The 26,735-nt window shown below is 49.0% G+C and overlaps 1 protein-coding gene across 2 annotated transcripts in view; it reads left to right on the top strand.

Moving 5' to 3' along the window:
- Positions 1-26,735, top strand: part of hsd17b3 (hydroxysteroid (17-beta) dehydrogenase 3) — a 134,502-nt gene that overhangs the window by 11,135 nt on the left and 96,632 nt on the right. For both annotated transcript variants that reach the window (XM_070860700.1, XM_070860766.1), the window contains exon 3: positions 2,270-2,345. In XM_070860700.1, coding sequence (XP_070716801.1) covers positions 2,270-2,345 — 76 coding nt within the window. The remainder of the gene's footprint in view (positions 1-2,269; positions 2,346-26,735) is intronic.

A 26,735-nucleotide genomic window follows, 5' to 3' on the forward strand; every position in this document is an offset into this window, starting at 1 on the left:
CTGCTCTGAATTGGGTTCAAGAAAACATTTTATACTAATGCTTCCAAGCCTGAAATTTATATTCCTTGCTCCGCAAACCCGTTGATGGTTGCATGTTCTGGCCTGTCATTATTTGTGGCTAAAACAAGAACACTACTTTTGGAAATTTGAACTTTTGTAATTCCTTAACTTATCACATAATGAATGCAATGTTCTCTTCTATTTACACACTCTGCCAAGTGCTGACTGGCACTTAAATATTTTTGCAATTTGCAAATTCCTGTGCAGGGATGCCAGAGGTCCTTTATGCTATGTTACCAACATCCACATCCAGAGGTAGAAGTCAAATTCCCTTCCTATGGCAAATGTTGAGATTCCCTTTTCCAAAGCAGACCCCTGATGGCATCACTAAGATAGGAGTGCCTAACGAGCACTGTGCTAGATCATCATAGAATCATAGAAGTTTACAGCACGGAAGGCTGTCATTTCTGCCCATCGTGTCCATGCCGGCCATTAAGAGGCTATCCAGCCTAATCCCACTTTCCAGCTCTAGGTCCGTAACCCTGCAGGTTATGGCACTTCAAGTGCACATCCACTTTTTAAATGTGGTGAGGGTTTCTGCCTCTACCACCCTTTCAGACCCCCACAACCCTCTGCGTGAATAAATTTCCCCTCTAATCCCTTCTAAACCTTCTACCAATTACTTTAAATTTATGATTGTTGACCCCTCTGCTAATGAAAATAGGCCCTTTCTATTCTCTGTTTGGCACCTCATAAATTTTATACACCTCAATGAGGTCTCCTCTCAGCCTCCTCCATTCCAATGAAAACAAATCTGTCCTCGTATCTTAGATTCTCCACTCCCGGCAACATCCTCGTAAAGCTCCTCTGTACCCTCTCCAATCACATGTAATGTGGTGACCAGTAATTACTCCAGCTGTGGCCTAACCAGTTTAAGCATAACCCCTCTGCTCTTGTATTCTATGCCTTGGCTAATAAAGGCAAGCATTCTGTATGCCTTCTTAACCACCTTATCCAGCTGGCCTGCTACTTTCAGGGATCTGTGGACATGCACTCCAAGGTCCCTTTGTTCCTCCTACACTTCTCAGTATCCTGCCATTTAATGTGTATTCCCTTTCCTTGTTAGCCCTTTCCAAATGCATTACCTCACATTTCTCTGGAATAAATTCCATTTGCCACTGTTCTGCCCACCTGACCAGTTGATTGATATCTTCCTGCAGTCCGCAGCTTTCTACTTCATTATCAATCACACAGCCGATTTTAGTATCATCTGAAAACTTCTTAATCATACCCCCTATATTCAAGTCTAGATCATTGATGGATATCACAAAAAGCAAGGGACCTAGTACTGAGGCCTCCAAACCCCACTGGAAACATCCTTCCAATCGTAAAAACACAACATTACCCTTTGTTTCCTGCCTCAGCCAATTTTGGATCCAACTTGCCACTTTGCCCTGGAGCCCATGGGCTTTTACTTTTGAAGGCATGTTGTGCATTTCATGAAATGCACAATGAAAGAATGCATGCTCGGGTGATTGCGAGCCAGTGTTGTTTAATTGGTGACACGTGACCAAAGTCATTTTTGCAAACCCTGGAACAGTTGTCTAAAAAAAAAATCAGATATAGAGCTGTGCCATTTACCTTGGGGTAACATGTAGTAGAGAGCTGGCACATGCAGAGACCATAACAGTTGTGGTCTGAAACGTGGCTGTATCGCCTTGCAATGTTGACCTGTGGGTATGGTACCATGACATGCAACCGAGCGCTGTGTTGCTCACAAGCACCTCGTTCAGCACCACCTTTATTACAGCAGCAATCAAACTGGGGGGCTGATGCTGTCCAGAGGATTGCCTTTTCCTTCCTATTAGCCTGCCACTTCTTAATCTCCTGCCACTTCTTAATCTCCTGCCCCATAGCCTTGGCTAAAGCTTCAATAGGCCAGAGATGCCTTTTAAGGCTCAAAGCTTTCTGAATTTTTGTTCCCCTATTGTGACACTCCAATTTAATTGGCGCCATCTCCATAAATTTCACCGTGCAATTTTCCACTCATTACCAATGTGTTCCTTGGCCCATCCAAGTCTGCACCTAGTCCTATGAATAATTATTTCAATGAGTGTACCTCTGCGAACTGAGTGCAAGTGACATTGACCTTTTTGGCAGGATTTGCATTAGTTTGTAAGCATTTAGAACTGATTTATACCCCGTTGACACAGATCTGTCCTATTATCTTTCAAAGCCCATAATGCTATACAATGTATTTTTTCGACAGTTTGCCAAGCGTGGTTTAAACATTGTACTTATCAGCAGAACGAAAGAGAAGCTAATAAAGGTTGCCGATGAAATTGGTAAGATCACTATTTTCTGTTGACAATTTTTTTTTGTGACTAAATTTCAAAGTTAGGAATTTCTTTGGGCTCTTGCCGTTACTTCAGTGGAAGATGAGCAGAAAGCCCAGATAAACAATGTGAATGGGGATGGTTGATGGGATAGTTGTGCGTAATATTAGAGTACAGGAAATGGTTGTACTTTTTCATTTGGGCTGGGCGCAGAAAGTCCCGGCCCCAGATGGCTAGCACCCCCAATCGTGGCGCAGGGCAATTTCACCCCCTAAAGCTCAATTTTCAGTCCTTATAACTTGATTTCATTTTACTTTAGTAGTTCTTGTAGTGATTGTAGCAGAGGGTGTAGATGCTCATTGTCTATTATATGTAGAAAGTGCCTCTGTAAAATAGAGTGCATTTCCAACAGAGAAAGTCTAAATTGTACAGCTATACCAGCCAGATACAGGCAGATGTAAATGTGTCACTTAGATGTACAAATTTCCCTGCGATCAAGAGGTGAGATTTCAGCCACTAGTCCAGATACAGATATTGGACATTGACTGCCATGATGCGCTGAGTAAAAGAACATAAGAACAAGGAGTCCATACGGCCCCTCAAGCCTGCTCCGCCATTCAATAAGATTGTCATGTATGTATGCTTGGGGTTACCAGCCGCCAGGGGGCGCTCCTGTCGGAGGTTATTGGGCTATACCCACGTGTGTGCAGGTAAGATATATAAAGCAAGCCACCATGTAAATGTGCTCACTTTGGGCCTGAATAAAGTTGAGCCAGGTTTGCACCTGAGTGAGTTTACAGTATTCAGTCTATTGAGTTATTACATACATAACAAAAATCATGGCTGATCTGATCATGGACTCAGCTCCACTTTCCTGCCCGCTCCCCATAACCCCTTATCCCCTCATCGTTTAAGAAACTGTCTATTTGTCTTAAATTTATTCAATGTCCCAGCTTCCATAGCTCTCTGAGGCAGCAAATTCCACAGATTTACAACCCTCTGAGAGAAGAAATTTCTCCTCATCTCAGTTTTAAATGGGTGGTCCCTTATTCCAAGATCATGCCCTCTAGTTCTAGTCTCCCCTATCAGTGGAAACATCCTCTCTGCATCGACCTTGTCAAGCCCCCTCATAATCTTATACATTTTGATAAGATCACCTCTCATTCTTCTGATGAGTAGAGGCCCAACCTACTCAACCTTTCCTCATAAGTCAAGCCCCTCATCCCCTGAATCAACCTAGTGAACCTTCTCTGAACTGCCTCCAAAGCAAGTATATTCTTTTGTAAATATGGAAACCAAAACTGCATGCAGTATTCCAGGTGTGGCCTCACCAATACCCTGTATATCTGTAGCAAGACTTCCCTGCTTTTATACTCCATCCCCTTTGCAATAAAGGCCAAGATTCCATTGGCCTTCCTGATCACTTGCTGTACCTGCATACTATCTATTATGTATAAAAGAACTCCACGAGGCTGAGTACTGTGAGCTAAACTTAGTGTGACCTTAATCTTCTTTATTACAACTCTAGAGTGCCTAAACAACATGGCAGCCAACCTTTTATACTGGCCTTGCACGTGTGTGCAGGTGACCATTAGGACTCCAACAGTCGCGCCCTCTGGTGGCAAATATTACATAGTTACATACATAACTCTATCTTTTTGTGTTTCATGCAAAAGTACTTTTTTTCTGCCAAAGTGCATGACCTCACGCTTTCCAACATTATACTCCATCTGCCAACTTTTTGCCCACTCACTTAGCCTGTCTATGATCGCAGACGATCTGTACGTTCATGGAGTGGAATCCCTTTCAGTTTCGGAAAACCTCTGGATTCTGTAAAGGTGCTCGCAGGGCGATATGCGTACAATCAAGGGCAGTCTGAACCTTGGGGAAGTCAGCAAATCATCCAAAACCTACAGCCCTCTCATTTTGGGTCACCTTGGTTCATTGGGAAGTTTATGAAGTCTACCTTGCATACATACAGTGCAGCAACGTATAGCGTGCTGCGAGGTGGAGCATATGTTCCCCACTGAAAGGAGCTGGAGGCATAGAAGGCAAGTCTTGCAGTCACCTTCACCTCAATGGGCAGTGCAGTCCTGTTGCTGCTGGTAGGCTGTAGGTCTGTCTGTAGGAGCTGGCATATCTCTGTGACCATCTCTTTTCGGAAGTGCAGCGTTGTAACGCAGTGTGCCTCAGAAAGCTGGAGGTATGAGCGATGTTCCCTGTAAATTCGGGGGTAAATGAGGGGGTAAGGCCGCCACCCCATACATCTGCGATCTCTTCGATTACGTTGTAAATGATCATCAATAAGCCTTCTTCCAGCTCGTGCCATATAAATATAGCAGCCAGGATTCATGGCTGACTTAGCATGATCCCCATCTTTTAAAATGTCCTTTATAAAACTGTTGTGTATGCAATAACTCAATAGACTGAATACTGTAAATTCCCCAAACAGGTACAAACCTGGCTCCACTTTATTTAAGTGATTACATTACAAGATGGCTGGCCTTTTATACCTGGGCCGCACACACGTGCGCACAGCCCAAAGATCTCAAACAGTGGCACCATCTGGTGGCTAGTAAACCCAAGCATACATACATGATTCTCTCTCGCGCTCTCTGTGCCTCTCTCTCGCGCTCTCTGTGCCTCTCTCGCTCTGTGCCTCTCTCTCTCTCTCTCTCTCTCTCTCTCTCTCTCTCTCTCTCTCTCTGTTATATATGCAGACGATAGATATACTCTCTGTTTAGTCACTGTACAGTTGAATTAGATGGAGATTTGTTTACCTGATGTACTTGCAATAAGGTTTACACTGTATATATACTATTCTGGCACCACTAGAGGGTGCAACTGGTGGAAACCGGGGTTTCCTGCGCTGCTGGCAAGGGCTGTATAAAAGGGTAGCCACCATGCGGCTGCCTCACTCTGGAGTTACGAATAAAGGACCAAGGTCACTACAGTTTGAGTACAACACATTGCCTCATGGAGTCATTCATAAGTACATTACAGACATCATAACTGGCGATGAGAATACGGACTTTCTCGCAATTATGGCTACCTTTGGCACACTAAACGACTTCGCAGAGGATGATGATTGGGATGCCTTCACGGAAAGGCTTGAGCAATATTTTGTGGCAAATGATCTGGTGGGGAGACGGACGCATTGGCGGAGAAGCGCAAGGCTATACTGCTGACCAGTTGTGGGCCCGAGGTTTACTGCCTCGTCAGGGACTTGCTGGCACCCACGAAGGCCAAGGATAAGACATAAGATGAGCTGACTGAACTAATTCGCGACCAACTAAAATCAAAAGAGAGCATTCTCACGGCCAGGCACAGATTCTACACTCACCGCAGACCTGAGGGCCAGGAGAGTGCAAAATATGCTGCCGACCTCAGGAGACTTGAGGTGCGTGCCAAAATCACATGGTGCCGCAGCGAAGCATTGCGAGACATCTTCGTTATAGGAATTGGCTACGAGGGCCTCCTTCACAAGCTATTATCTGCCGACACCACAGTCAACCTGCAGAAGGCCATCAGCATCAGTCAGGCGTTTATGACCTCGACCTGCAGCACCAAGCAAATTATTCATCCTGTGGACTCAAACCCAGCAAGTACTGTACACAGAATGGTGCCTTTCACAGGCAAGACTGTAGAACGTGGCTCTGCCCAGGGCAGAGAGCACAGACCTCAGGGTTGCAGAACTGATCTGCCGAGGGATGCTAATCGAGTAGCACCATGCTGGCATTGCAGAGGAAACCATACGGCTCACCAGTGTCGGTTTGCTGAGTACCTATGCAAAGCCTGTAACACGAAGGGCCACCTCCAGCGTATGTGTAAAAGAAATACAACTCATCATCTAGCAGAGGAGTTGGTAGATGACTTTGATGATTTGACGAGAGAGGCAGCTCAGCCCCAAGAAGAAGTGTGTGGAATGTATACCTGCACCACCGATTGTCCTCCAGTGAAGATGGAAGTCGAGATAAATGGCATTCCAGTCTTCATGGAAGTGGACATGGGAGCGAGCCAGTCAGTGATGAGCCAGGATGCCTTTGAGAGGCTATGGAACGAAAAATGACCCGAGCTGGTTCCAGTACAGGAAAAGTTGTGCACCTACACCAAGGAGCCGATCCCAGTCCTTGATAGTGCGGATGTAAGTGTAATCCATAATGGCGTGGTGCACAAGTTACCTCTATGGATTGTTGCAGGTGATGGTCCAACGCTACTCAGAAGAAGGTGGATGGGGAAGATCCAGTGGAAATGGGAAGATCTCTTCACTCCAGCAATCGATGTCCCCCGTGCTCAGAGGCAGAGCAAAACCTCACCTTCGCTTGGGCCAGGCACCAGAGAACAGACCAGCGCAGCACCTGAGGCACAAACCCTCCATCATGACTGCATGGCAATGATCCGACCTGGACGACCTAAAAGTACCTTCCCAGCTGTAGTGGCGGGACTCCTGGGGAGGAAGATCGAATTCACAGGCACTCTTCCAGCTTTTGTGGCAGAATTGCGGGAGCGAAGGATCAAGGCAGTTGACCTCGAGGACAGAGGCAAGATGGCGTCCCTGATGCAGCGAGGTGCAACGTGGCTGAAAAAAAAGATGCCCGCAGCAATACCACGAGGTGCAATGCTGAGGGACCAACACGTGGTGTCTAACAAAGGATTTGATTGGGGTAAAGCCAACAGGGTTCTCTTAAAGGAGACCTGCAACCAACTGAATATAAAGAGACATTGTATGCATGGCAATCAATGTAACGAACCGATTAAGATTGTGAACAAAATGTTGTTGCGAGATATCGGTACCATTCCTAATGTAAAGAACAAAATGTTGTTGCGAGATGTCGGGAATAGAGTGTCCCCAAAAATATCAAGCGAGCGAATTCGGGAGGGTAAAGGCGCTGATCCTGATGCCCTGCCCAAGGTGTCCCCACAAGTTATAGGCCAGCGACCTCAAGAGGGTGAAGGCACTGATCCTGATACCCTGCCCCAGGTCTATCCCACGCTGCAGGCACCCGATGGCACTATTCGCCATGGACCTGGAAATGAAAATAACGCTAAACGTGCAGTCAGCCGCCGTTGCCCACCACCCGGGTGGAGACGGTGCAGCCCCCAGACCCAGTCACTACCTCGGCCATGTCCGGGAGCAGGTCAGAACCAACGAGGTCCCCAAACGGGACCTGGAACAACCAAGTTTCCAACACCGTTAGAGAGCAGGCAGAAGATTCTTCAGCCCTCAAAGGAGGACAGGGAGGCCGCACACATCTGTGGCTCTGCCCACCACTAGGCAACGGCAAAGGCCCTGAGTCCTGGCTTGGTGAGCGAACCAAGCCCACCCTGCTAGCAGGGGGCGCAGCGCCACCATCAGACGACTAGGACCCCGTCCAGTTGCTCTGGAACCAGCGTCCTCGCATTCCTGTACTGCTACCTCAGTACTGACCATGACTGAACCATGAATGCAATCTACCGAATTCTGGCGCACGACCGTAAAACATAACGAGTGTAAGTCACTGAACCAAGGTGTCATGATACAAACTTTTTTTTTCTTCCTTTCTTTGTACTTGCACTGTGTCTGATCCTGTATGTTAATGTAACGGGCCAGCTGCATGATCGCGCTGTGGTGGGGGGGCGGGGGGGGGAATGGATGTATGTAGCCGTGGACACACACACGGATCATACCTAGAACCCCCACTGCATCATCGAACCATCCAAACTGGTAACCAATACCCAACGTTGTGGCAAAAGGACTTGGGGGTTAACAGGGAGAGAGCACAGCCAAGGTGCAAGGGCTATTGGCACTTAAGTCTGGGGAGAGCTAAGCTAGAGCACATAATGTAAAGGTAATTGGCACAAAGGACTTTGGGGAGAGTGATGTTATACATGCAGATTATAGATATACTCACTGTATAGTTGCATAAGATGGAGACTTGTTTACCTGATGTCCTATCAATAATGTTTACACTGTGTATATACGTGCTGGCACCACTAGAGGTGGAGACCGGGAATGGAAGACCAGCAGGAAGAGCAGTGCAAGGAAGGTAGTGCAGGGGTAGCCTGCGGTCATCCCGCTGCAAAACAGATACACCGCTTTGGGTACTGTTGAGGAGGATGACTCATCAGGGGAGGGCAGCAGTAGCCAAGTTCATGGCACCGTAGCTGGCTCTGCTGCACAGGAGGGCGGGAAAAAGAGTGGGAGAGCTATAGTGATAGGGGACTCTATTGTAAGGGGAATAGATAGGAGTTCCTGCGGCTGCAACCGAGACTCCAGGATAGTATGTTGCCTCCCTGGTGCAAGGGTCAAGGATGTCTTGGAGCGGCTGCAGAGCATTCTGGACAGGGAGGGTGAACAGCCAGTTGTCGTGGTACATGTAGGTACCAACGGATATAGGTAAGAAATAGGAAGAGGTCCTAAAAGCTGAATTTAGGGAGCTAGCAGTGAAATTAAAAAGTAGGACCACAAAGGTAGTAATCTCTGGATTGCTACCAGTGCCACGTGCTAATCAGAGTAGAGGGAGCAGGATAGTTAGAATAAATACGTGGCTTGAGCAGTGGTGCAAGAGGGAGGGATTCAAATTCCTGGGACATTGGAACCAGTTCTGGGAGAAGTGGGACCTGTACAAAAGGGACGGTCTGTACTTGGGCAGGACTGGAACTGATGTCCTGGCGGTAACATTTGCTAATGCAGTTCGGGAGTGTTTAAACTGCAGGGGGATGGGAACCTATGCAGCGAGATAGGGCGAAGTAATATGGAATCAGAAACAGATGGTAAAAAGCAATAGTGTAAGGCCGAGTAAACAAAGGCAAGAAACAAAAAGGGCCACATTACATCATAATTCTAAAAGGACAAGCCTGAAGGCTTTGTGTCGTAATGCAAGGAGTATCCGTAATAAAGTGGATGAATTAACTGTGCAAATAGATGTTAACGGATATAATATGATTGGGATTACAGAGACGTGGCTCCAGGATGATCAGGGCTGGGAACTCAACATCCATGGGTATTCAACATTCAGGAAGGATAGAATAAAAGGAATAGGAGGTGGGGTAGCATTGCTGGTTAAAGAGGAGATTAATGCAATAGTTAGGAAGGACATTAGCTTGGATGATGTGGAATCTATTTGGGTAGAGCTGCAGAACACCAAAGGGCAAAAAACGTTAGTGGGAGTTGTGTACAGACCTCCAAACAGTAGTAGTGATGTTGGGGAGGGCATCAAACAGGAAATTAGGGGTGCATGCAATAAAGGTGCAGCAGTTATCATGGGTGACTTTAATATGCATATCGATTGGGCTAACCAAACTGGAAGCAATACGGTGGAGGAGGATTTCCTGGAGTGCATAAGGGATGGTTTTCTAGACCAATATGTCAAGGAACCAACTGGGGGGAGGCCATCTTAGACTGGGTGTTGTGTAATGAGAGAGGATTAATTAGCAATCTCATTGTGCGAGACCCCTTGGGGAAGAGTGACCATAATATGGTGGAATTCTACATTAGGATGGAGAATGAAACCGTTAATTCAGAGACCATGGTCCAGAACTTAAAGAAGGGTAACTTTGAAGGTATGAGGCGTGAATTGGCTAGGATAGATTGGCAAATGATACTTAAGGGATTGTCTGTGGATGGGCAATGGCAGACATTTAGAGACCGCATGGATGAACTACAACAATTGTACATTCCTGTCTGGCGTAAAAATAAAAAAGGGAAGGTGGCTCAACCGTGGCTATCAAGGGAAATCAGGGATAGTATTAAAGCCAAGGAAGTGGCATACAAATTGGCCAGAAATAGCAGTGAACCTGGGGACTGGGAGAAATGTAGAACTCAGCAGAGGAGGACAAAGGGTTTGATTAGGGCAGGGAAAATAGAGTACGAGAGGAAGCTTGCAGTGAACATTAAGACGGACTGCAAAAGTTTCTATAGATATGTAAAGAGAAAAAGGTTAGTAAAGACAAACGTAGATCCCCTGCAGTCAGAATCAGGGGAAGTCATAACGGGGAACAAAGAAATGGCAGACCAATTGAACAAGTACTTTGGTTCGGTATTCACTAAGGAGGACACAAACAACCTTCCAGATATAAAAGGGGTCAGAGGGTCTAGTAAGAAGGAGGAACTGAGGGAAATCCTTTAGTCGGGAAGTTGTGTTGGGGAAATTGATGGGATTGAAGGCCGATAAATCCCCAGGGCCTGATGGACTGCATCCCCGAGTACTTAAGGAGGTGGCCTTAGAAATAGCGGATGCATTGACAGTCATTTTCCAACATTCCATAGACTCTGGATCAGTTCCTATCGAATGGAGGGTAGCCAATGTAACCCCACTTTTTAAAAAAAGGAGGGAGAGAGAAAACAGGGAACAAGGGGTCTTGCAAATGCATGGTCAGCCTGATATCAGTAGTGGGTAAAATGATGGAATCAATTATTAAGGATGTCATAGCAGCGCATTTGGAAAGAGGTAACATGATAGGTCCAAGTCAGCATGGATTTGTGAAAGGGAAATCATGCTTGACAAATCTTCTGGAATTTTTTGAGGATGTTTCCAGTAGAGTGGACAAGGGAGAACCAATTGATGTGGTATATTTGGACTTTCAGAAGGCTTTCGACAAGGTCCCACACAAGAGATTAATGTGCAAAGTTAAAGCACATGGGATTGGGGGTAGTGTGCTGACATGGATTGAGAGCTGGTTGTCAGACAGGAAGCAAAGAGTAGGAGTAAATGGGTACTTTTCAGAATGGCAGGCAGTGACTAATGGGGTACCGCAAGGTTCTGTGCTGGGGCCCCATCTGTTTACATTGTACGTTAATGATTTAGACGAGGGGATTAAATGTAGTATCTCCAAATTTGCGGATGACACTAAGTTAGGTGGCAGTGTGAGCTGCGAGGAGGATGCTATGAGGCTGCAGAGTGACTTGGATAAGTTAGGTGAGTGGGCAAATGCATGGCAGATGAAGTATAATGTGGATAAATGTGAGGTTATCCACTTTGATGGTAAAAACAGAGAGACAGACTATTATCTGAATGGTGACAGATTAGGAAAAGGAGAGGTGCAACGAGACCTGGGTGTCATGGTACATCAGTCATTGAAGGTTGGCATGAAGGTACAGCAGGCGGTTAAGAAAGCAAATGGCATGTTCATAGCGAGGGGATTTGAGTAACATAGAAACATAGAAAATAGGTGCAGGAGTAGGCCATTCGGCCCTTCTAGCCTGCACCGCCATTCAATGAGTTCATGGCTGAACATGCAACTTCAGTACCCCATTCCTGCTTTCTCACCATACCCCTTGATTCCCCTAGTAGTAAGGACTTCATCTAACTCCTTTTTGAATATATTTAGTAAATTGGCCTCAACAACTTTCTGTGGTAGAGAATTCCACAGGTTCACCACTCTCTGGGTGAAGAAATTCCTCCTCATCTCGGTCCTAAATGGCTTCCCCCTTATCCTTAGACTGTGTCCCCTGGTTCTGGACTTCCCCAACATTGGGAACATTCTTCCTGCATCTAACCTGTCTAACCCCGACAGAATTTTAAACGTTTCTATGAGGTCCCTCTCATTCTTCTGAACTCCAGTGAATACAAGCCCAGTTGATCCAGTCTTTCTTGATATGTCAGTCCCGCCATCCCGGGAATCAGTCTGGTGAACCTTCGCTGCACTCCCTCAATAGCAAGAATGTCCTTCCTCAGGTTAGGAGACCAAAACTGTACACAATACTCCAGGTGTGGCCTCACCAAGGCCCTGTACAATTCTAGCAACACCTCCCTGCCCCTGTACTCAAATCCCCTCGCTATGAAGGCCAACATGCCATTTGCTTTCTTAACCGCCTGCTGTACCTGCATGCCAACCTTCAATGACTGATGTATCATGACACCCAGGTCTCTTTGCACCTCCCTTTTCCTAATCTGTCACCATTCAGATAATAGTCTGTCTCTCTGTTTTTACCACCAAAGTGGATAACCTCACATTTATCCACATTATACTTCATCTGCCATGCATTTGCCCACTCACCTAACCTATCCAAGTCGTTCTGCAGCCTCATAGCATCCTCCTTGCAGCTCACACTGCCACCCAACTTAGTGTCATCCGCAAATTTGGAGATACTACATTTAATCCCCTCGTCTAAATCATTAATGTACAGTGTAAACAGCTGGGGCCCCAGCACAGAACCTTGCGGTACCCCACTAGTCACTGCCTGCCATTCTGAAAAGTCCCCATTTACTCCTACTCTTTGCTTCCTGTCTGACAACCAGTTCTCAATCCATGTCAGCACACTACCCCCAATCCCATGTGCTTTAACTTTACACATTAATCTCTTGTGTGGGACCTTGTCGAAAGCCTCCTGAAAGTCCAAATACACCACATCAACTGGTTCTCCCTTTTCCACTCTGCTGGAAACATCCTCAAAAAATTCCAGAAGATTTGTCAAGCATGATTTCCCTTTCACAAATCCATGCTGACTTGGACCTATCATATTACCTCTTTCCAAATGCACTGCTATGACATCCTTAATAATTGATTCCATCATTTTACCCACTACCGTTGTCAGGCTGACCGGTCTATAATTCCCTGTTTTCTCTCTCCCTCCTTTTTTAAAAAGTGGGGTTACATTGGCTACCCTCCACTCCATAGGAACTGATCCAGAGTCAATGGAATGTTGGAAAATGACTGTCAATGCATCCACTATTTCCAAGGCTACCTCCTTAAGTACTCTGGGATGCAGTCCATCAGGCCCTGGGGATTTATCGGCCTTCAATCCCATCAATTTCCCCAACACAATTTCCCGACTAATAAGGATTTCCCTCAGTTCCTCCTCCTTACTAGACCCTCCGACCCCTTTTATATCCGGGGCAGGGAGGTGTTACTACAGTTGTACAGGGCCTTGGTGAGGCCACACCTGGAGTATTGTGTACAGTTTTGGTCTCCTAACTTGAGGAAGGACATTCTTGCTGTTGAGGGAGTGCAGCGAAGGTTCACCAGACTGATTCCTGGGATGGCGGGACTGACATATCAAGAAAGACTGGATCAACTGGGCTTGTATTCACTGGAGTTCAGAAGAATGAGAGGGGACCTCATAGAAACGTTTAAAATTCTGACGGGTTTAGACAGGTTAGATGCAGGAAGAATGTTCCCAATGTTGGGGAAGTCCAGAACCAGGGGTCACAGTCTAAGGATAAGGGGTAAGCCATTTAGGACCGAGATGCGGAGAAACTTCTTCACCCAGAGAGTGGTGAACCTGTGGAATTCTCTACCACAGAAAGTTGTTGAGGCCAATTCACTAAATATATTCAAAAAGGAGTTAGATGTAGTCCTTACAACTAGGGGGATCAAGGGGTATGGCGAGAAAGCAGGAATTGGATACTGAGGTTGCATGTTCAGCCATGAACTCATTGAATGGCGGTGCAGGCTCGAATGGCCGAATGGCCTACTCCTGCACCTATTTTCTATGTTTCTATGTTTCCTGCCCTCGTGGCAGGGGCTGTATAAAAGGGTAGCCACCATGCGGCTGCCTCACTCTGGAGTTACGAATAAAGGACCAAGGTCGCTACAGTTTGAGTACAACACATTGCCTCGTGGAGTCATTTGTAAGTACATTACAGACATAATTCTCTCTCTGTGTCTCTCTCTCTCTCTCTTTCTGCTTCTCCCTCTCTCTCTCTCTGTGCCTCTCTCTGTGCCTCTCTCTCTCTCTCTCTCTGCCTTTCCCTCTCTGCCTTTCCCTCTCTCTCTCTCTCCCTCTCTCTCTCTCTCTCTCTCTCTCTCTCTCTCTCTGCCTGCTGCACTCTCTCTCTCTCTCTCTCTCTCTGCCTACCGTGCTCTCTCTCACTCTGTGCCTGTTATGTATGTATTTAAACCTTACCAAAATGTAAGACTTGCCACTAGGGGGTGTTATGTCTACAGTGTACTCACAATTGATCCCACAAGGCAATATGTGGTACTTAAACTGTAGTGACCTTGGTCCTTTATTCCAAACTCCAGAGTGCCGTGAAGGCATGGTGTGCAGCCTTTTATGCAGGGCAGGAAACCTGCGGTCTCCACTAGTTGCACCCTCTAGTGGTGCCAGCATGTATGTACATGGTGTGAACCTTATTGACAGTACATCAGGTAAACAAGTCTCCATCTTTACAATCTCACAGTGACAACACATAGAGTACATCCATAGTCAGCATATACAACAGGGGGCACACCTGTGAGAGACCTAAGGGTCACCTGTGCACCCTGGGGAAAGCAGGTATGAAAGGTGATTCACCATGCTGCTTCCTCACTCTGGAGTCTGAATAAAGAGACCAAGGTCACAACAGTTTGAGCTTGCAATACAGTCCTGTGGATTTATTCTGAACATAAATTGGCGACAATTAACGGATCACGAACTTTCACGTGGATATGGCTGCCGTTGGTATTCTTGCGAGATTTGTTGAGAGTGATGATTATGAAGCCTTCGTTGAGCACCTCGACCAGTACTTTGTGGCCAACGAATTGGACAAGGCTGAGATGGCGACCAAGCGCAGGGCGATTCTCCTCACCGTATGTGGGTCTTCGATATATGGCCTCCTCAAAAATTTGCTCGCACCGGTCAAACCAACAGACAAGTCTTACACAGAGCTGTGTACGCTGGTTAGGGAACACCTCAAGCCAAAGGAGAACATCCCGATGGCCAGGTATAGCTTTTACACGCACCATCGCTCTGAGGGCCTGAACGTGGCGAGTTTTGTCGCCGACCTAAGACGCCTTGCGGGGCAGTGTGAATTTTCAGGATCCTTGGGGGAAATGTTGCGGGACTTTTTCGTGCTTGGAATTGGCCACTAAATCATTCTTCACAAACTGCTGTCTGCCAAATCCCTAGATCTGAGCAAGGCCATCACACGATAGCTCAAGCCTTTATATCCACGAGCGATAACACGAAACAGATATCGTCACAGAATCGAAGCTCACCGGCAAGTACTGTGCATTAAAATAATGTTTTCAGCAGACAGAATGGCACAGGGCAGGGCCCACATGACTGCAGAGGCCAGACCTAGGCCTAGAGTGACTCAGAGTCTGCCGTGGGGCGTGAATGTGTATCTATGAGCACCATGTTGGCGCTGCAGGGGCAGCCATAGAGCTCATCAATGTAGTTTCAAGCCCAATGTGTACAAGGGCTGTGGAACAATGGGGCACCTCCAGCGAATGTGCAAACGATCTCTGACTCACCACGTGGCAGAGTCAGAGAGGAGGGCCGATCCAGTGAGAATCATGATGAACGAGCAGGAGAGGCAACTGAACCTGAGGATGAAGAGGAAGTATATGGGATACACACCTTCACCACCAAAAGCCCTCCGATAATGTTAAAAGTTGAACTTACCGGCACTCCAGTCTCCATGGAACTAGACACGGGGGCGAGTCAATCAGTTATGAGCCAGAAGGCATCCGAGAGGCTGTGGAGCGATGAAGTATAGCGACCCAAGCTGATCCTGATTCAGGCAAAGCTGTGCACCTACACCAAGGAACTGATACCAGTTATTGGTAGTGCGGACATAAGAGTATTCCATGAGGGAGCAGTGCACGATTTACCACTGTGGATTGTTTCAGGTGATGGGCCAATGCTGCTTGGCAGGAGGTGGATGGGGAAGATTCGATGGAACTGGGAAGACGTCTGCGTTCTTTCTCCGGCGAACGATGTCTCCCCTTCTTAAAGGCTGAACAAACCCCGACCTTCAGCTGAACTAGGCATCGAAGTGCAGATCCATTTGCAGATCCCCGAGGCACAGGATGCTCATCACGACTATAAGGAGGTGAAGATCAACCAAGCAACGGTACAGACATGGTACCCACCATCCAAAGCCAACGACCTCTTCGCGACGATGGAAGAGGCTCCAGGTCGACCATGCAGAGTGGGACTCCGGCCAAAATGATCTGAATGCGTCTTCCTGACGCCAGAGGCAAAATCCCTGGGGAGGAAGATCGCGGCAGTCGGCATCACGGACACAGACAAGAGGGCATCCAGACCACGGGACGAGGGTGCGTCCAGACCACGGGACGAGTGAGCGTCCAGACCACTGGAGGTCGCTGCAATGGAACGGAGGAATGTGTTGCCCAGCGAGCAAGACAGCTGGGTTTGGGGCAAAGGTAAAGGGCCGGCCGCTGAGAAGGCCAGGAACCCACCATGTTCCAATAGGTTGTTTTCACTATGTAACCCATGTGAGCGGTCCTTCGCGGCCAATGATGTACCATGATATGGGGTCGGCGGGACCTTGCAACAAGCCAAAGTAGCGGGCGAACATCAACTGGTCGTATATGTATCTGACAAAATTCTTGTAACAAGTGATGTGTTATCACACGGGGTCGGGTGTGTTGTACAGCAAGCGGGCGAACCCCAACCAGCTGTAAATGTATCTAACAAAGTATTCGTAGCAAGTGAGATGTTACCGCACAGGGTCGGGAGTTTTGTGCAGCAAGCAAAAGTAGCGGGCGAGCCCCAAACGATTGAACATGTATCCAATAAGTTAACCAAGGCAGCAGCCTGTCTTCACGGGACTAAAGAGACATACCAAAGAGTGTCCCAATAAGTGCTCGAGTCAGACAACTGCTCATCCCACAAGTTTGGGAGAGCAGAGGCACCATTATCGATGCGTTGTTTCAAGAATGTCCAACACTGTTTGTGCACTGTAACATGATCCGCTACGGGCCAGGCACTGAGAACGGTACTAATGCGCTCAGTTGGCTACTGTTGCCCACCCCCAGGGTGGAAACGGCGCAGCCTGCAGACCCACTCGCGGTCGTGGAAGTGCTAGAAAGCAAGGGGTCAACCGTAACGGCCCCCCAGTTTAGGACCTGGACCAGCCAGGATCCCATGTTATCGCCTGCCAAAGGTAAACTGCGAGACAGGATGTTGCAACCTAGCATCGCGAAGACGATAGGCCCATACCAACGTTGCAAAGTAAGGCAGGGCACACAGTTGGTGGTCCGGGGCCCCCATACTATGGCTCAGGATCCACGGGGACCACTAGGCCTCCTGCCACTACAGAAAGTCTCAAGGCCATTGCGGCCACCTTGGGCTTGCTAGACCTCAGGGTCAGCGACAGTAGTCTGGAGCAGGCAGCCCAAATTACTAAACCAAGCACCATGTGTGCCACGGTAGACTCCCTACAGACCCGGCTATCCTGGGTGCTACGCAGTCACCAGACAGAATCACTCAGAACCGAGCCTTCCGTAGGCCATCAGCAGAGAACGCACCATGATCACACGGCCTCCCCACGCGACATCAGAATAAGTGATGTAGACCATGTTCAGGGCCCCTAGCACAGCATTAGCCAAGGGTGGGAATGGAGTGTATGTGATGAAAACGGAGCGTTTGATTGTGAAACCATATACTGGGCTAACGCGTAAAGCATTTAGACCAGACCAAACCGCAAACTACAGATAACCAGGAACCACTGTGAAAGAATCTGGTCCCCAGCAACCCACTAACATGATCAACTTCGCCGTCAACCACAAGGATGAACCCATCACGTCAACCCAGGCGATCGACCTGGGGACGCGGGGCGCCAGATCACCTGAACTTAAAAATAACTTGCACATAAGACTTTGGGGGGAGTGATGTTATGTATGTATGTAAACCTTACCAAAATGTAAGACTTGCCACACCTGTGGGAGACGTTAGAATCACCTGTGCACCCTGGGGCAAGCAGGTATAAAAGGTGACTCACCATGCTGCTTTCCCACTCTGGAGCCTGAATAAAGAGACCAAGGTCACAACAGTTTGAGTTTCCAATATAGTCCTGTGGATTTATTCTGAACATAACAGTGCCTGCCGCACTCTCTCTTTCTGTGCCTGCCGCACTCGCGCTCTCTCTCTCTCTCTGTGCCTGCCGCGCTCTCTCTCTCTGTCTGCCGTCGCTCTCTCTGTGCCTGCCGTACTCTCTCTCTCTCTCTCTCTCTCTCTCTCTGCTGCGCTCTCTCTCTGTGCCTGCCACGCTCTGTCTCTCTGTGCCTGCCGCGCTCACTCTCTCTATGCCTGCCGCGCTCTCTCTCTCTCGCTGCCTGCCGCTCTCTCTCGCTCTCTGTGCTTGCCATTCTCTCTCTTTCTCTCTGTGCCTGCCGCTCACTCTCTCTCTCTCTCTCTCTCTCTCTCTCTCTCTCTCTCTCTCTCTCTCCGCTCTCTCTCTCTCTGTGCCTGCCGCCCGCTCTCTCTCTCTCTGTGCCTGCCGCGCGCTCTCTCTCCCTCTGCCTGTCGCTCTCTCTCTCTCTCCCGCTCTCTCTCTCTTTCTGTGCCTGCCGCTCTCTCTCTCTTTCTGTGCCTACCACGCTCTCTCTCTCTCTCTGTCGGCCGCTCTCTCTCTCTCTCTCTGTGCCTGCCACGCTCTCTCCCTGTGTCTGCCGCTCACTCTCTCTCTGCCTGCTGCTCTCTCTCTCTCTCTCTGTGCCTGCCGTGCTCTCTCTCTCTCTCTCTCTCTCTGCCTGCCGCTCTCTCGCTCACTCTCTGCCTGTCATGTATTTAACTGTCATTGTAACCCATGTATAAACTGACGAGTTGTAGACTGTAAGAACATTGACCACTAGGTGGTGAACTTGTGGGAGACACTCCTAACCTGGACTTTCAGGTCAAAAAAGGGGAAGCTCCACCCATCTTCTTCACTTCAGTGCTGGAATAAAGGTGACTGGTCACAGAGTGGCTTTCTCTCTAGTATGGGCCTCGTGTGCATTTGTACAGTATAGTAAGGACATATTATTGGCGACGAGAAACTGGGATTTAAACCACGCGAGCATGGCCACTAGCAGCACAGACGAGAGGTACTGTGTCGGTGATAATTGGGACGACTTTATTGAGAGACTACATCAAAGTTTCGTCACTAAGGAATGGCAGGGACAGGATTCGGCCGACAAACGCAGGGCTCATCTCCTGACGGTTTGTGGATCCAGATCGTACTCCCTGATGAAGGACCTTCTAGTGCCAGAGAAGCTGGTGGACAAGACTTTTGAAAAGCTCAGTAAGTTGATCGGGGAACACCTTAAACCGGCGAGCAGCATGCACATGGCGAGACATCGGTTTTACATGCACCGGCAGCGAGAAGGGCAAAGCGTTCCAGACTTCGTGGCAGACCTCCGGCGACTGGCGAGTCTATGTAAGTTCCCAGATGCATACAGAGCGGAGATACTGCAAGTCTTTTTTATTGAGGGCATCGGGCACGCTGGGGTTTTCAGGAAACTGATTGAGACCAAAGACTTGACCCTGGAAATAGCGGCTTTGATGGCCCAGACATTTATCTCGGGGGAGGAAGAGACCAGAATGATGTTTGACAAAAATCTTGGTTTAAATGCAGCAAATGGACAGGGAGTCAACATTGTTAACGCGGCACACAGTTCTCCAGGCAGACAGTGGCAATTGGATATGCCCGAGCATGTAGTCGAACCCAAAGGGGGAATTCAACAGAGACAATGGCTAGCTGAACGGCGATTCATGCCATCGCAAGGGACAATGCGGCCAGTAATGGGGCCATCAACACCTGTTAATGGTGTGCTTAAAAACAGTTACAGAGACAGTCAGAGACGATCGACTGGTAATGGGCCTTTTGTTTCCAACAACGGCTCATGTTGGAGGTGTGGAGGCAAACACACAGCCAGAGCTTGCAGGTATCAGCAATATACCTGCAGAAATTGCAACGTCAGCGGTCACTTGGCGCGTATGTGCAGGAAGCCTGCAGCCAGGTTGATGTACGAGGAGGACGGGCCCGATGTAAGCCCTATGGGGCCAAATGGACACTGGGGGAAATCGCTGGAAGCTGAAGTTCAGCGAGTTCATGTGGAGCACATATACAGTTCATACACCAGGATGCCACCGATAATGATGAAAGTGCTCCTCAATGGCATCCCGGTATCAATGGAGCTAGACACAGGGGCCAGCCAGTCCCTGATGAGTATTAAACAGTCGACAAGTTGTGGGCGTCCAAGGCCAGGAGGCCAAAATTATTGCCGATTGACGCACAGCTACGGACATACACAAAGGAGATCATTCCGGTGCTAGGCAGCGCCACAGTAGTCATGACCCACAAAGATTCGTAGAACAGGTTGCCACTCTGGCTTGTTCCGGGGGACGGTCCCGCACTAATGGGGAGGAGTTGGCTGGCTGTCATGAACTGGAAATGGGGCGATGTCAATGCAATTTCTTTGTGGAGCGAATATCATGCTCACAGGTCCTGGACAAATTTGACTCTCTATTTCAGCCCGGCATTGGCACTTTCATGCGGACCAAGGTAGTGATTCACATAAACCCGGATGCCAGGCCAGTTCACCACAAGGCCAGAGCGGTGCCGTACGTGATGTGGGAAAAGATAGAAGGCAAATTGGACCGCCTGCTGAGGGAAGGCATCATCTCGCCATTCAGTGACCGGGCGAGCTCGATTATGCCGGTGCTCAAGGCGGATGGGTCGGTCAGGATATGTGTTGATTACAAGGCCACCATCAATCGGGTGTCACTCCAAGACCAGTACCCGCTACCGAGAGCGGAGGACCTCTTCGCGACGCTATCCGGTGGCAAACTTTTTTCAAAATTGGACCAAACCTCAGCTTACATGACCCAGGAGCTGGCGAGTGAGTCAAAGAAGCTGACCACCATCACGACACACAAGGGGTTGTTTGAGTACAACAGATGTTCGTTTGGGATTCGCTCGGCTGCCATGATCTTTCAACCAATATGGAAAGCCTCCTCAAGTCGATTCCAAGGACAGTGGTTTTTCAAGACGACATCCTCATCACGGACTGTGATACTGAAGAACACCTCGCAACCTGGAGGAGGTGCTATGCAGACTGGACCGGGTAGGTCTGCGACTGAAAAAGGTGAAGTGTGTCTTCCTAGTTCCAGAGGTAGAATTCCTGGGGATAAGGGTAGCAGCAGACAGGAGCAGACCTACTGCGTTCAAAACAGAAATGATCCAGAGAGCACCCAGACCCCGTAACACGATGGAGCTGCGTTCGTTCCTGGGGGTCCTGAATTATTTTGGTAACTTTCTTCCCAAATTGAGCACGCTGTTAGAGCCGCTACATGTGCTCCTACGCAAAGGTCACGAATGGGTCTGGAGGGACAGCCAGGAAAAGGCTTTTGATAGAGCACGAAATTTGTTATGCTCCAACAATCTGTTAACGCTATATGACCCATGTAAGAAACTTGTTTTAACGTGCAACACGTGGTCCTATGGGGTCGGGTGTATGTTGCAGCCTGCTAATGCCAAGGGTCAGTAACAGCCGGTAGCTTATGCCTCTAGAAGTCTGTCCCAGGCAGAAAGGGGCTACAGGATGGTAGAAAAGGAAGCGCTTGCGTATGTATATGCTGTAAAAAAAAAAATGTACCAGTACCTGTTTGGCAGGAAATTTGAGCTGGAGACAGATCACAAACCCCTAACGTCCCTTTTGGCCGACAACAAGGCCATAAATGCAAATGCATCGGTCCGCATACAGAGATGGGCACTCACGTTAGCCGCCTATGACTATACAATTCGGCACAGACCGGGCACTGAAAACTGCGCTGATGCACTCAGCAGGCTCCCACTAGCCACCACCGAGGGGGCAACCGAGCATGCTGCTGAGATGGCCATGGCTGTGGAAGCTTTCAAAAGCGAAGGCTCACCCGTGACAGCCCGTCAGATCAAAGTCTGGACAAATAGAGACCCGCTACTGTCTTTAGTCCAGAAATGTGTCCTTAATTGGGACTAGGCAGCCACATACGGCGCATGCCCTGAGGAATTCAAACCATTTCACAGGCGCAAAGATGAACTCTCGATTCAGGTCGATTGCCTGTGGGGAAACCGAGTAGTCATGCCCCAGATGGGCAGAGCGATGTTCATCAGAGAACTCCACAGTGAGAACCCGGGCATTGTCACGATGAAGGCAATTGCCAGGTCACACGTTTGGGGGCCAGGGATAGATGCAGATATGGAACTTTGTTTTCGCAGGTGCAATACGTGTGCTCAGCTGGGCAATGCGCCCAGGGAAGCCCCTCTTAGCCCCTGGTCCTGGCCCGCCAAACCATGGTCACGTATCCATGTGGACTACGCAGGTCCTTTCATGGGAAAAATGTTTTTGGTTGTAGTAGACGCCTACTCCAAATGGATCGAGTGTGACATTCTCAATTCAAGCACATCCTCGACCACGGTAGAAAGTCTACGGGCAATGTTCGCCGCCCATGGTCTACCTGACGTCTTGGTCAGTGACAATGGTCCGTGCTTTACAAGCATTAAATTCCCGGACTTCATGGCAAGGAAATGGTATCAACCATGTCAGAACGGCACCATTCAAGCCGGCCTCAAATGACCAGGCGGAATGAGCAGTGCAGATAATCAAACAGGGGATGCTCAGAATCCAAGAGGGTTCCCTACAAAGCCGCTTATCACGCCTCCTGTTGGCCAATAGATTCCGACCTCACTCGCTCACAGGGGTCCCACCCGCAGAGCTGCTAATGAAAAGGACGCTCAAAACCAGGTTATCCCTTATACACCCTACTATGAAATAAATTTTTGAGAGCAGGCGCCTGTCACAATATGACTACCACGACGGGAATGCGAGGGCCCGATGTATTGATGTCAATGACCCTGTCTTTGTTCTCAACTATGCTGCAGGGCCCAAATGGCTCATAGGCACTGTGATTGCCAAAGAGGGGAATAGGATTCCGGGAGTTAAACTTACCAGTGGACAAATCTGCCGCAAACATGTAGATCAAACAAAAAGGTGGTTCAGCAACCCCATAGAAGAAGCAGCGGAAGAACACGATGTCGAGTTCACTCCTCCACAGCTGGCCGAACACTGGAACCAAGTGGAGGAGAGCCCAGTCACTGTGGGCAGTCCGGACAGGCCTGAGGCACCGCAAACAGCAGACACTCAGGCCAGCGCCCAACAACCGGAGCCCCAACTCGGGCGCTCTACAAGGGAGCGTAAACCATCAGAGAGACTTAACCTGTGATCCCAAAATGACTTTGAGGGGAGGTGATGTCATGTATTTAACTGTCATTGTAACCCATGTATAAACTGACTAGTTGTACACCTTGAGAACATTGACAACTAGGTGGTGAACTTGTGGGAGACACTCCTAACCTGGTCTTTCAGGTATAAAAGGGGAAGCTCCACCCACCTTCATCACTTCAATGCTGTAATAAAAGTTGCAGGTCAGAGTGACCTTCTCTCAAGCATGGGCCTCGTGTGCTTTTGTACTGTATAGTAAGGACATATCAGTGATGATTGGGATGCCTTTGTGGAGCGGCTAGAACATTTCTTCACAGCAAACGACCTGGCAGGAGACGACCCGGCCGCACTGGCTGATAAACGCCGAACTATCTTGCTAACCAGTTGTGGGTCCAATGTCTATGGCCTCGTCAGGGACTTGCTGGCACCAGCGAAGACAATGACCAAGTCGTACAAGGAGCTCATAACCCTGATCCAAAGCAACTCAAGCCCAAGGAGAGCAACCTCACAGCCAGACACCAGTTCTATACCCACCGATGGCCTGAAGACCAGGAAGTCACGAAGTACGCCGCAGACCTCAGGAGGCTGGCGTCACCGTGTGAGTTCGGCACTCACCTCAACGAAGCACTGCAGGACATTTTTGTCATTGGAATTGGCCATGAGGGCCTTCTTCACAAACTACTGTTGGCGGATACCACAGTCACAATGCAGAAGGCCGTCTCTGTGAGCCAGTCATTCATGACTTCGACCTGCGGCTCTAGGCAGATGTCTCACCCTCAGGACTCAAACCCGGCAAGTACTGTGCACAGAGTGGCGTTGTTCAGGGGCTGTACTGAAGAGCCCAAACTCTCTCAGGGAAGAGAGAACAGGCCCCCGAGTCCCTTAACTCAGAGTCCGCCGAGGGGGGCTAATCGAGTCGCACCATGCTGATGTTGCGGACGGAATCACAGGGCTCACCAGTGTCATTTTAAAGACTATGTATACAAAGACTGCAGCACAAAGGGCCACCTCCAGCGAATGTGTAAAAGAAATAAGACTCACTGTGTCGATGAGGAGTCCACAGATGGTCATGAATCCAGCGCGGATTATGAATTGATAGACAGAGAGGCTTCCCAGTCCCACGGGGAGGTACATAGCATGTTTATCTGCACCACCGAGTGCTCCCCACTGAAGATGTAAGTCGAGATAGAGGGAAGTCCATCTTCATGGAAGTGGACACGGGAACGAGCCAGTCAGTGATGAATCAAGGAGCCTTTGAGAGGCTATGGGACAATCCGGCTGAACGACCCGAGTTGGCACTGGTTCAGACAAAGCTACACACCTACACCAATGAAATCATCCCAATCGTTGGTAATGCGAATGTAAAGGTACTCCATGATGGCGCGTTGCACAAGTTACCTCTGTGGATTGTTGCAGGTGATGGACCAACGCTGCTCAGCAGAAGGTGGAAGGAGAAGATCCATTGGAAGTGGGAAGACTTCACCCCTCCAGCGTTCAAAGCCCCCTGCGCTCAGAGGCAAAGCAAGCCCTCACTTGAGGGTGGACCCGGCACTGGAGAGCAGACCAGCACAACACCTGAGACACAGACCTCCCAGCATGACTGCGTGGAGAGGATCCCGCTGAGATGACCTGAACGCACCTTCCAGACTCCAGTGGCAGGACTCCGGAGGAAGAAAATCGGATCCAGAAGCGACTTCCCAACTGCGGAGGCAGAACCCGGGGAGAAGAGGATCATCGCAGTCGACATCGTGGATGAAGGAAAGATGGCGTCCAAACCACGAGGTGATGTGCTGAAGACAAAGATGGCCGTGGCCAGATCACGACGTGCAGCGCTGATGGAGCAACACATGGCACCAAACGGAGAAGCAGATTGGGGTAAAGCAAGCAAGGCTCTCTTAAAGGAGGTATGCAACCCACCACAATTAAAGGGACAGTTCCACACATTTTAGCAATGTAATAGTAATTGTGAGTTAGAGACAAAATGTGTAACGGATCATGTAAAGTGTGTAACTGATCATGTAAAATGTGTAACTGATAATCGGAATTGTATACATGCAACCAGCGAGGAAAAGTCGTGCGATCGTGATCGGACACCCAGAGTGTCCGTCATAAGTAAGGAAAAGCTGTGCGATGCAGGATTTCCACTGCACGCAGCCAATGCAGCGGGCAGACACCCATCGGGTGCACACAGGTCCAGCGAGCTATCCAATACTGTAGCCTGCGTCTCAGGGATCAGAGCCATGCACCATGAAGTGTGGCCACAAGCAGCCAACACACATGAGCTACGGAGCAAGCGACCTCAGCAGGGCAATGACACCGGTAGTGATACCATGCCCTGGGTCGGCTCCACCTCTCAGGCAACCGATGGCACCAACTGCCATGAGCCTGAAGGAGCAGACTGCACCAAGGCCATACCCCTAGATGTAGTGTCACCCGCCACTGTTCCCCCAGAGGAAACAGGCACCAGCCAAGATCCCAAACCAAACAACGCTCAGGCCAGCGAGTCAGCAGTTCCCTGTGCACTGCTAGACAACAGCTCCTCAGGGAGCAGCTGTGACCCAGGGCACAAAGAAAGGACAATGAGGACACAGGCATCTGTGAACCTGCCCGACGCTAGGGACCACGGCAACAGCCCCGAGAGCAGGCTACGCGAGCCAACCGGGCTCCCACTACTAACACCGGGCACTGAACCGCCACCAGATTGCAGGGACACCACCCAGCAGCTCCAGAGCTAGCTTGTCCTCACGCACCAGTCACTGCATCGACACGGCATCTAATGTACTTGTCACACCACGGAACCACGCAAAAAAACTGCAAAACCCACTTACCTGAACTTGAAGGTACACGAATGTCAGAAACCCCCGCCATATCGATGTGGGAGGGGGGAGAATGGAATGGTTAGGAACACACACACACACAAATAGCAACCACCATCACGCTACTGCACCAACTATCCACTCAAGGTTGAGGTCGCCCACCAGAGGTCAGCCAGACAAAACACACATAAAGCTAAGCCCAAAGCACAGACAATGCAGACGCGATTTGCACTGAGGATTCAAGGGGGAGTGATGTCATGTATCCTACACGGCTACTGTTGGTACTATCACAAGGTGTGCCACCAGAGGGCACAGCAGTGGGAGACTCATAGATTACCTGTACAGGTGTTCTTGGCCTAGTATAAAAGGCAGGCCACCAGGTGTGATCCTCACTCTGGAGTTAAAAGGACTAAGTTCACTACAGTGCAAGTACAACACACTGCCTCGTGGAGTCATTGTTAGAGCATCTAAGGACACAACAGACAGACTCCAGCGTGAAGGGAGCATCTCACCGGTCAAATTTAATGAATGGGCCAGCCCCATTGTTCCTGTGCTGAAAAGTGATGGCACAGTCAGAATCTGTGGCGACTACAAGGGTTTCAAAACCAGATCAGTACCCCGTTACCGAAGGCTGATGACGTGTTTGCGATGCTAGCCGGAGGGAAGTGGTTCACAAAACTGGACTTGA

Source organism: Pristiophorus japonicus, chromosome 1 (genome assembly GCF_044704955.1).
Source record: "Pristiophorus japonicus isolate sPriJap1 chromosome 1, sPriJap1.hap1, whole genome shotgun sequence".
In the NCBI taxonomy this organism is placed as follows: domain Eukaryota; kingdom Metazoa; phylum Chordata; class Chondrichthyes; family Pristiophoridae; genus Pristiophorus; species Pristiophorus japonicus.